At 42.1% G+C, this 12,386-nt stretch overlaps 1 protein-coding gene and 1 non-coding gene across 2 annotated transcripts; one reads left to right on the top strand and one right to left on the bottom strand.

The window, feature by feature from the left end:
- Positions 1-741: 741 nt before the first annotated feature.
- On the bottom strand, positions 742-848 carry LOC133827904 (small nucleolar RNA R71). The gene has a single exon (XR_009890552.1). It is a non-coding gene; the product is annotated as a small nucleolar RNA R71 (small nucleolar RNA).
- A 9,791-nt stretch (positions 849-10,639) lies between these two features.
- On the top strand, positions 10,640-10,960 carry LOC133825102 (uncharacterized). Its single transcript, XM_062258092.1, has one exon. It carries the CDS (start codon positions 10,640-10,642, stop codon positions 10,958-10,960), a length of 321 nt encoding a protein of 106 aa, XP_062114076.1.
- Positions 10,961-12,386: the final 1,426 nt, after the last annotated feature.

Genomic DNA, 12,386 nt, shown 5'->3' with positions numbered 1-12,386 from the left:
TTACCAAGATTATTACTAAATTGCGATACGTGCACTTGCGTAGCATATAAAATCTGCAACAAGTTTTTGGCACCGTTGCCGGGGACTGAAAACTATCAATATCAGTCTAATTGATTTTATTTCTAATTTTGTTATTTTTTTCTTGTTTCTAATTTGTTTCAGTTGCGTTCCTTTGTAAATTTCAGGTGGTTGTGTTATATGCGTAGCAGAAGAGGGGCAGGTAGTCTTGTTCTTGTAAATCCTGAAATTGAGAAGACGTGCAAACAAAACAGAAGAAACAAGAGGTTGGCTCATCAGACGATAGAGATGGCACAAAATGAGAGGAATAATGAGGTTCCCAAAGTTCTTCAACATCCGGTTAAGAATCCTGCTACCAAGAGTTTGAGAGACTATGTACTACCCACTATAATGGGAGTACAGAATTGTATAAGACCGCCGACTATGGAGGCCAATAATTTTGAGATTAAGCCGGAAATCTTGCAAATGGTGCAGTCCACTATCCAATTTGGTGGTTTGCCTTCTGAGGATTCCAATATGCATTTGACGAATTTCTTGGAGTTGTGCGACTCTTTCAAGTACAATGGGGTTAGGGATGATGCTATAAGGTTGACACTCTTCCCATATTCTCTGCGAGAAAGAGCTAAGAGCTGGCTTAATTCGCTTCAGGCAAATTCTATCAATACTTGGCAAGACCTTTCTCAGAAATTTTTGGCTAAGTTTTTTCCTCCCTCGAAGGCTGCTAAATTGAGGGGAGAAATTAATAACTTCTATCAGATGGATGGAGAGTCATTATATGATGTGTGGGAGCATTTCAAGGAGTTATTGAGGAAATGCCCCCACCATGGTATAAAGAAGTGGATGCTGGTTCACAGTTCTTATAACGGGCTGTGTGGTACAATAAGAACGATTATTGATGCCGCAGCTGGTGGGGCATTCATGAGTAAGAGTGCCAATGAAGCATATGAGCTGCTAGAGGACATGGCCACAAATAATCATCAATGGTCTGAGGAGAGGTCATTTGGTGTAATGTCCTAGATAGCCAAGACCGTTACGCTGTGTGTTTATAAAGGTGCAAGACTTGCTAACCAAGTCAATTAGTTAGAAACGTGTTACTGAAACCACAGTTGAACTAGGGTTAAAAGATTTTGGTCTCAAAAGCTTCATTTCTTATAATCAAACATTTTATTTACAAGGGATCCCAGAAGTAGTAAAGTTAAAAGGCAGTCTACAAATTTTCAAGATTTAAAATACAGTTACTAGCCACTCTAAGGCAAAACAGACAATTAGACTTTTCTCATTCTGTACCACTCCTCGGCCGTGGCGGCCAATCGGCTGACTATGTACATTCAGCCCCAAAGCTCTCCATCTAAAGACTGGGGGATCTTGCCTTTGCCTTTACCTGCACCACGTAGCACCCATGAGAAAATGCCCAACAAGAAAACACAACAACAAAGCACAATCATTAAGCAAACAACTAGATAACTTATGTAGTATAATCATATACTCAACAGATCAAACATTCATGTTATTCAAGTATTCAGCATACCAAGTACATCATATCATATGGCACTCTTAGGCTATTTAACGACACTCTGTGCGCAAGTATTATTTACGACACTCTTAGGCTGTTTAACACATGTCCCATGGCATAATACCATCTATGATATCATACAGATATAGGGAGCACTTAGTCCCGACACAATCACATAACCGGGTGTAGTTTTCTTACCTTTAGATTCTGATAGCTTTGTTCAATTCAACCCTTAAGCACGATCCCGTCTAAGCCCTAGCATACACCTAGTGACGGTCACAAGTTAGAACCATACCAGACTTCAAATCCAAAACCTAGCCTCACGACCAATCCTAAGCCCTCGAGAAGCCCTAATTCCACCAAACGGGGTGGTGGAATCCAACCCCAAGCCCCTAAGCAAAAACCCTAAGAAATAACCCAAAAATCCCTTTCTGGGAACAGGGTAGCGCTACAATGCCCTAAAGTGGCCAACCGGCCCACCACCAGTTCTATCCCCGCTCTGACCATCTCATCAGCTAACTCTCTCGAGATTTGGGTGGAACTATATAACTGACCTAGGCCTCTCCGGCTCAATGCATTCGTGACTACATTGGCTTTCCCCGGATGGTAAAGAATATCACAATCATAGTCTTTCACCAATTCTAGTCAACGTCTCTGGCTCATGTTCAGGTCCTTCTGTGTGAAGAAGTACTTCAAGCTCTTGGGATCGGTGTATATCTCACCCTTCTCCCCATATAGGTAATGCTGCCAAACCTTCAGTGTGAATACCACTCCTGCTAACTCCAAATCATGGGTAGGATACTGTTGCTCATACTCCTTCAGCTGTCGTGACGAATAAGCTATGACCTTCTCATTCTGCATCAACAGATAACCTAAACGCAACCTCGACGCATCACAGTAAACAACAATCTTCTCACATTTGTCTGACCAGATAAACTTCAAATTCTTTCGTATTAATTCTGTCATCGGTGCCATAATCTTCGAGAAACCTTCCACAAATCATCCGTAGTAACCCACTAGACCAAGAAAACTTTGCACCTCCGAGGCGTTCCTTGGCCTCGGACAATCCCTAACTGCCTCCACCTTAGATGGATCCACCTTAATCCCATCTGCACCAACAATATGTCCAAGGAATGTCACTTCTGGTATCCAAAATTTACATTTCTTAAACTTGGCGTACAACTGATGCTCTCTCAAGCACTGCAAAACCTGTCAAAGATGAATCTCGTGCTCTACCTCTAAACTGGAGTTGTCGTCGATGAAGATGATAACGAACTGATCCAGAAAGTCTTTGAACACTCTGTTCATTAGGTCCATAAAGGCTGCTGGGGCATTGGTCAAACCAAATGACATGACCAGAAACTCATAGTGCCCATACCTCGTTCGGAAGGTCGTCTTCGGTATGTCCTCGTCCTTGATCCTCAGCTGGTGATAACCAGATCGAAGATCAATCTTCGAGAACACCCTCTTACCCTGCAGCTGATCGAACAAGTTGTCAATCCTTGGTAAGGGTTACTTATTATTGATAGTCAACTTGTTCAACTGACTGTAGTCTATACACATCCTCAAAGTCCCGTCCTTCTTTTTCACAAATAAAACTGGAGCACCCCATGGAGAGTAACTGGGCCTGATTAACCCCAAATCCAGAAGCTCCTATAGTTGTATCTTTAATTCCTTCAGTTGTACCGGTGCCATTTTATACGGTTCCCTTGACACTGGCTCTGTCCCTAGCGCCAACTCAATGACAAACTGAATCTCCCTACGCGGCCGCAACCCAGGTAAGACCTCAGGAAACACATCCAAGAACTCGCAAACCAATCTGGTCTCTTCCGGTCCTGTTGGCGAAACCCTGGTGATATCCACCACACTAGCCAGCAAACCTATACACCCTCCTTGTAGCAGATCTCTGGCTCTCAGCGCCGATATCTTGGGTACGCGGGGTCCATGCACCGCTCTCATAAATACAAAGGAATCCTCGCCCTCCGGCTCAAAGGTCACCATCTTCTTCCTGCAGTCAATAGTAGCTCCATATCTAACCAAGCAATCCATACCTAAAATCATAACAAAGTCCTCCATACTCAACTCAATCAAGTCTACGGACAATTCCCTACCATCTACCATCACTGGCAGTGCTCTAATCCTCCTCCTATAAACTACCATTTCTCTTGTAGGAAAAATAGTCCCAAACCCTGAAGCAGAATACTCACTAGGTCTACACAGTCTATCAATCACCTTACTAGAAACAAACAAATGTGTAGCACCAGAGTCAATCAATACAGTAAAAGGAGAGCCAGCACTAGAAAGCTGACCTGTCACTACTGAGGGACTAGCCTCAGCCTCTGCCTGCGTCAGGGTGTACACTCGAGCTAGAGTCAAACTGTCCACCTTCCCTACATCTCCTTTCTTCACTGTCAGGTAGTCTTTCTTGAGGTGTCCCACCACCCTGGACACATAACAGGCCTTAGCCTGACACTCACCTGGATGGTGTCTTCTGCACCTCGTGCACTCAGGATAGGTCCTCCATATATCACCGCCTCCCTGACGGTCACCTTGAGTACCACGACCACTCCTATCAGGACCAGGAGTGGTCAAAGCATCAGGGATCTTTCTCTTCAGATCACTTGGGCCCCTGCCCCTACCAGAACCAGAATATGGAGGCACCGCCCTACGACCCTCCCGCCTTGCTGCACTCTCCGTCCATATCTTATTTTTTTCTTCCTTAGCAGTAAGAGACTTCTCTACAGCCTGGGCATAAGTTGTCCCCCCAGGAACTGTTGTAATCCTCACTTCTCGGGTTATCATAGCATTAAGCCCTCTAATAAATCTGTCCTGCCTAGCTCCATCAGTGGGCACAAGGTCTGGTGCGAACTTCGCAAGTCTATCAAACTTCAGGGCATATTCTGTGACTGTCATGCTGCCCTGAACCAACCCCAAAAACTCATTTATTTTCGCTGCCCTAATGGAAACATTATAGTATTTCTAACTGAATAAATCCTTGAATCCTTCCCATGACCAAGCAGTAACATCTCTAGTCTGTGATGCCACTTCCCACCAGATACGAGCATCCTCTCTCAACATATATGTGGCACAGGCCACTCTATCATGTCCCTCTACCCTCATGAAATCTAGGATAGTAGTAATCATAGTCATGCACTGTTCGACCTTCAGTGGATCAGGTCCTCCCTCAAAGATCGGGGACTGCTGCTTCCTGAACCGCTGATACAACGGTTCCCATCTGTTCCTAACCTCTACTGGTTGTACCACTAGTACCACTGCAGATGGCACAATAGGGGCAGCACTCCCAGATGGAGTCTGTTGTTGTAGAATTCGTATCTGCTCATCCTGGCTCTATAACCGTGCTTGCATATCACTCATAAGTTGCTGCCAGTTCTCACAGACTGGCGGAGGGGTCTTGCCCTGGTCATCATCTCTAGTCTCAAACCTGGTGCTGGCTAGCTGCGTATATTTTCTTGGACGCATAATTATCCAAGTCAATCTGCAATAAACGACTTGACGGTCAGACTATGATGACAGGGTAATAATCGTTTCATGATCCACCACTGGGACTCAAACATTCACAAACAATCAAGATATAACATTTTATCAAAATATCCAAATATTTTCATTCACATGCATAGCTGTGCTAATAAGCATGCCTCAATATCATCATGCAATAGTCAAGGGCAAGGCCCTATCAGTATCTTATGCTCCCTATTAATCAAGCAGATATCAATAGTCATATTCCATTCTACTCATTTAAGCATATAATCATGTATACACAATTACCAAACCCTGAGTCGAGCTTGTCTTTCACGACGAATGTACATGTCTAGCCAGTCTTAAGGAACCCTTAAACCTAGGACGCTCTGATACCAAGTTGTAACGCCCTGGATAGCCAAGACCATTACACTGTGTGTTTATAATGGTGCAAGACTTGGTAACCAAGTCAATTAGTTAGAAATGTGTTACTAAAACCACAGTTGAACTAAGGTTAAAAGATTTTGGTCTCAAAAGCTTCATTTCTTATAATCAAACATTTTATTTACATGGGATCCCAGAAGTAGTAATGTTAAAAGGCAGTCTACAAATTTTCAAGATTTAAAATATAGTTACTAGCCACTCTAAGGCAAAACAGACAATTAGGCTTTTCTCGTTCTGTACCACTCCTCGGTTGTGGCGGCCGATCGGCTGACCATGTACATTCAGCCCTAAAGCTCTCCATCTCAGGACTGGTCAACCTTGCCTTCGCCTTTACATGCACCATGTAGAACCCGTGAGCCAAGGCCCAGCAACAAAACACAACAACAAAGCATAATCATCAAGCAAACAACCAGATAACTAATGTAGTAGAATCATATACTCAAAAGTTCAAATATTCATGTTATTAAAGTATACAGCATACCAAGTACATCATTTCATATTAATAATCAATTTACACATGATAACCAGGGTTAGCGACCTTAGGCCGTACCCTCTATTTATCCAACTGACTCCGGCCTGCTTAAACCGAGCTTTGTAAATATTAAGCTGTCCTAAGCTACCAGTGGCTGAGCCGCACCTTGTGCGCAAGTGTTATTTATGGCACTCTTAGGCTGTTTAACACATGTCCCATGGCATAATACCGTCTATGATATCATATAGATATGGGGAGCACTTAGTCCCGACACAATCACATAACCGGGTGTAGTTTTCTTACCTTTAGATTCCGATAGATTTTTTCAATTCAACCCTCAAGCACGATCCCGTCTGAGCCCTAGCATACACATAGTAACGGTCACAAGTTAGAACCACACCAGACCTCAAATCCAAAACCTAACCTTGGGACCAATCACGAGCCCTCAGGAAGCCCTAATTCCACCAAACGGGGTGGTGGAATCAAACCCCAAGCCCCGGGCAAAAACCCTAAGAAATAACCCAAAAATCCCTTTCTGGGAACAGGGTAGCGCTACAGCGCCCTAAAATGGGCACTACAGCACTACAAATAGATCCAACAGGCTCCCAGACACCCAAGCCTAGCGCTGTAGCGCCCTAAGTCTAGCGCTATAATGCCAGTAACAGCCAAACAATACCTAGACTTCTCCTCTTCGAACTTCCTCGAGCCAAAACCTTCCAAAATCCTTCCATACCTTAGCCAAACTCCCAAACAAACCTACCAATGTCTATATCTCACCCCATAAGTTCCAACCATACAAAACTCAATCACATGCACCCCAAATAAAAGAATTCACCATAGCTAAACTATCAGGGCCAGCAACCTCAGTTTCAGGGCCAGGTTTAGCAGAATATGCCTCAGCAACCAATGCATCAAGCCTCTTCATCACAACAGCCTAGGCCTCAACAACTAATGAATCAAGCTCCACTATATAGGCCTAATGAATTGCAAGCTGCATTATTGACCCTCACCAACACTCAAACTCAATTCATGACAGAGACTAGATCTTTTATCAGAAATCTGGAAACACAAGTGGGGCAGTTGGCTAATATGCTTAATAACAAACCACAAGGTAATTTGCCTAGTAATACTGAATTCAATCCTAAGGAGAAAGTTCAGGTAGTTATTCTGAGGAGTGGTAAACAAATTGACCAGCCTAGGGTACAACAATCAGTGGTTCAGAATGAAGAGATGGGTGAACAGTCTAATACAGCAGAACAAAGGGTTACTGAAGACCACCAGAGTTTAGAAAATAGTCCTCCAGTTGTTGATGACCAGCCAGTTCGAGTTTCATATCCTCAAAGGCTTAGAAAAACTACTCTTGACAAACAATTTTCTAAGTTTTTAGAGGTGTTTAAAAAGTTGCATATCAATATTCCTTTTGCTAAGGCCTTAGAGAAGATGCTCTGCTATGTGAAATTCATGAAGGAGATTCTATCCAAGAAGAGGAAGATGGAGGATTACGAGACGGTGGCACTCACTGAAGAGTGCAGTGCAATATTTCCGAGGAAGTTGCCCCAAAATTTGAGAGATCTGGGGAGCTTTACTATACCTTGCACAATTGGAAAATTTGAATGTAAGCATGCTTTATGTGATCTGGGGGCAAGTATTAATCTGATGCCCTTATCTGTGTTCAGAAGACCTTGTTTGGGTGAGGCAAAACCAATAACAGTCACTCTACAATTAGCAGATCGATCGGTGAAACATCCACGGGGTATTATTGAAGATGTTCTTGTGAAGGTGGATAAGTTTATTTTTCCTGTTGACTTTATCGTTCTTGACATGGAGGAGGATATGGATGTACCTATTATTCTCGGTAGACCATTTCTAGCCACAGGCCAAGCTCTCATTGATGTTCAAAAGGTAGAGCTTAAACTTAGAGTTCAAGGAGATGAGGTGGTATTTAATGTCCTCAAGGCCATGAAGTATCTAGTGGCTAGTGACAGTTGCTATAGTGTGGATGTGATAGAGAAGGCAATCTCAAAAGGAAGGGTGAGTAGTGATACTTTAGAGGCAGTGTTAACAGGTGGTGAGTGAGATGATGATGATGCTGAGATGAGATAATATGTAAACTGGATCAATTCGTACCAACCATACATGAATAAGTTTGAAGAGTTAGCAGAGGGGCCTGAAAGACCATTAACATCCATTTAGCAGCCACCGCGGTTGGAATTAAAGGCTCTTCCAGATCATTTATGTTATGCCTACTTGGGAGAGAAGGAGACTTTACCAGTAATAGTTTCAGTTGACCTCTCCAAAACAGAATTGGAAAAATTGTTGAGGGTTTTACGTGATCATAAATTGTCCGTTGGGTGGACATTGGCGGATATTAGAGGAATAAGTCCCTCAATAGTAATGCATAAAATTTTATTGGAGCAGAATAGCAAGCCATCTATAGCGGTTCAGAGAAGACTCAATCCAGCCATGAAGGAAGTTGTACTTGAGCAGATTCTTAAATGGTTGGACGTTAGAGTGATCTACCCAATTTCTGATAGCTCATGGGTGAGCCCAGTACAAGTGGTACCTAAGAAGGGTGGTATGACCGTGGTAAAAAATGAAAGCAATGAACTCATTCCAATGAGAACTGTGACGGGGTGGCAGATTTGTATTGATTACCGCAAGCTCAACAAGGCTACAAGGAAGGATCATTTTCCTTTGCCTTTCCTTGATCAAATACTTGACAAATTAGCAGGCCACAGCTACTACTATTTCTTACATGGGTATTCAGGGAACCATCAGATTTCAATTGCACCAGAGGATCAAGAGAAAACAACATTCACATGTCCCTATGGCACATTTGCTTTTAGGAGAATGCCCTTTGTCTTATGTAATGCTCCAGCAACATTTCAACAGTGCATGATGGTTATCTTTTCAGATATGGTGGAAAGGTGTATTGATATTTTCATGGATGATTTCTCTGTCTTTGGCTCGTCGTTTGACCTCTGTTTGGGTAACTTGGAAAATGTGTTGAATCGTTGTGAAAAGGAAAATCTGGTGTTAAATTGGGAGATATGCCATTTTATGGTAAAAGAGGGAATTTTTCTGGGACACAAGATTTCTAGAGATGGTATTGAGGTGGATAAAGCAAAAATTGCAACAATTGAGAAATTACCACCTCCGGTGTTAGTGAAAGGTGTCAGAAGTTTCCTTGGCCATGCGGGATTTTATCGACAATTCATCAAAGATTTTTCCAAAGTGTCTAAGCCTCTCTCTTCACTGATAATGAATGGTGTGGTTTTTTATTTCAATGAAGAGTGCCTTCATGCCTTTAAGGTACTAAAGGAGAAACTCATATATGCACCTATAGTTGTGGCTCCAAACTAGGACTTATCATTCGAATTGATGTGTGACACTAGTGACTATGTTGTGGGTGCAGTTTTGGGGCAGCGTATTGATAAGGTATTTCACTCAATTTATTATGCTAGTAGAACTCTCAATGATGCACAGTTGAATTACGCCACAACAGAAAAAGAGTTGCTAGCCATAGTCTTCACTTTTGACAAGTTCAGACCCTATCTGATTGGTAATAAGGTGATTATGTATATTGATCACTCTGCTATCATGTACTTGATGACTAAGAAGGAGGCAAAGCCTCGCTTAATTAGATGGGTTTTATTGCTACAAGAGTTTGATATGTAGATTCGCGATAAAAAGGGTACTGAAAACCTTGAAGCAGATCACTTGTCTAGACTAGAAATAGAAGAGAGTCAGAATATGAAAGCAGTGTAGATCAATGACTCATTTCCAGATGAATAGTTGTTCGAGGTAAGGGTAAATCATGTTCCTTGGTTTGCGGATATTGTGAATTTCCTTGTTGCAAAGGTCGTGCCTCCTAAGATGACAAAGCAATAGTTGAAGAAATTTTACTCTGAGGTGAAGCATTACTACTGGGAGGAGCCTATTCTCTATAAGCATTGTGCTTATCAAATTATTCACCGTTGTGTACTCGAGGATGAAATGCATTCTATTCTTGCCCATTGCCACAACTTGCAATGTGGTGGACATTTTGGAGCCACAAGAACATCAGCTAAGGTATTGCAGAGTGGTTTTTATTGGGCAACTTTATTTAAAGATGCTAACGTTTTTGTGAAGGCTTGTGATCGGTGTCAGTGCACGGGCAATATCTCAAGGAGAAATGAGATGCCTCTCAATGTGATTTTGGAAGTTGAGCTGTTTGATGTATGGGGCATTGACTTCATGGGTCCGTTTCCACCATCGTACAACAATGAGTATATCCTGTTAGTTGTTGACTATGTGTCCAAATGGGTGGAAGCTGCTGCAACAAAGACCAATGACAGTAAAATAGTGTTAAACTCTCTCCATAACCACATTTTCACTCGTTTTGGTACACCCCGAGCTCTCATTAGTGATGAAGGGAGTCATTTTGTTAACTAACAACTTGATACACTTTTGGCTCGCTACGGCGTATACCACCGCACTGCATTGCCATATCACCCCCAGTCAAATGGTCAAGCTGAAATTTCAAACAGGGAGGTGAAAAGTATCCTTGAAAAGATTGTCGATAGTTCAAGGAAAAACTGGTCAAAGAAGTTGGATGACGCACTATGGGCCTACAGAATAGTGTTTAAAAAACCGATAGGTATGTTCCCATATCTCTTAGTTTTGGGAAAGCTTGCCATCTTCCGGTAGAGCTAGAGCACAGGGCATACTAGGCAATGAAAAGGTTAAACTTGGATTGCACTACTACTAGTGAAAATAGAATTTTGCAATTGAATGAACTTGATGAATTTCGTAATGAGGCATACGAAAATGCAAAAATCTATAAGGAGCGTACAAAAGCCTGGCATGAAAAGAACCTAGTCAAGAGAGAATTTCAACCTGGACAGCAAGTACTTCTTTTTAATTCACAGTTGAGGCTATTTCTTGGCAAACTAAAGTCTAGATGGTCGGGTCCTTTTACTGTTGTGAAGGTGTTTCCATATGGCTCGGTGGAGGTGCAAGGAAAAAATGGAGAGCCTTTCAAGGTGAATGGTTAGCGGTTGAAGCCATATCTAGGCAGTATGTTTGATCAGGCAAAGTCAATTCTTCTATTGAAGCCTCTTGGAAGAGGAGTTCAACGTCCGACTAAATGAAGTTAACGACAGGGCTTGTTGGAGGCACACTACTTATTTGTATTATTTTTATTACTTTCGCACTTGTAAACTATGGATATTTGGTTTATTTTTGGACTTTTGGAATCGTGAAAAGCGTGAAAAATGAAAAAAAAGAAAAAACAATTAAATCCTTAAGGGTCGCGGCATAATCATATTGAGTTTTGGCATACCTCGTTCTAGAGGCCCAGGATTTCAGAAAGAATGGGGCAGATCGCGGCATCGAGATGTAGAGCCACGGCATTCCGATTCGGCTTTCTCAGAATTTTGAAGTGGGTCGCGGCATGGATAGACTAAAGTTGCGACACTCTTCCCCAGATATTTTTTTTTAATTTTTGAGGTGAGCTGCAGCATTGAATGGCTAAGGTCGCGGCCCGTGTGCGCAGACAGGGTTAAAAACCCTAATTTTTGTCCTTTTCTTAATTTATTTTCACACTTCTCACTTTCACCATCACCCAAACCTCCTTTCTCTCTCAACTTTTACAACCCATTTCCCCATTGTGAATATTTCATTTTCCAAGGAGACAAAAAGAAGAAGGGTTTTCACATGCAAGTAAGTGTCTCATAACCTTTCTAGTGATTTCTCATTGGAAGCTTGGACATATTCTGTCATTTTGGACTATTTAGTGACTTTTCTTTGAGAAATTGAGGGGTTTTTTTTCTGGTGTAAGTGGTTAGGTTGCTTGTTTATTGTAATTTGGTAATCTTTGGGGAATGGAAAAACAAGGGGAGGTTCTGCTCAATTTTTCTTAGAACTTTTGGGGATATTTAGTGTGTTGTTGTATTGGTTAAATGGGTCCTAAAAGAAATCCTGCAAGAGGTGCCTATTCAAAGAAAGCCTCTTCATCCCGAGCTCAACAAACACCACCTCCTCCTACTGATTATGATACTAACTTATTTGTCAATAAGCAGGCGACTGATATGTTTAAAAAAATTCATGAGAAATCTATGGTTAGGGAGAGGGGGTTTGAGTTTCGAGATGAACCGTTTCAAAATAATCCCACCTATGATCTCATTCGGGATGAGATAGTGAGACGAAATTAGGGTGTTTTCTGCAACTCTACCCGTGTTGGCATGGCCAATTACTCCCAAATGTTTGAGTTTTACGCCAATTTCCCGTATCTTGATGTCGAACATCACAACTTTATTCGGGGTAAAAGGGTGCATACTGAAATTTATTCATTTAATTCATTGTTGCACCTCCCAACATTTTCTGTGCTTGACGATGAGCATTGGCAGTTGGCTCACTTCAGCAAGCCAGATTATGATGCAGTGGCTGAAGTTTTGAGTATGGAGGGGGCTCGTTTTAATT

The sequence above is a fragment of the Humulus lupulus genome, chromosome 3, assembly GCF_963169125.1.
Source record: "Humulus lupulus chromosome 3, drHumLupu1.1, whole genome shotgun sequence".
Classification (NCBI taxonomy): domain Eukaryota; kingdom Viridiplantae; phylum Streptophyta; class Magnoliopsida; order Rosales; family Cannabaceae; genus Humulus; species Humulus lupulus.
This window is presented reverse-complemented; position numbering and strand designations above follow the sequence as displayed.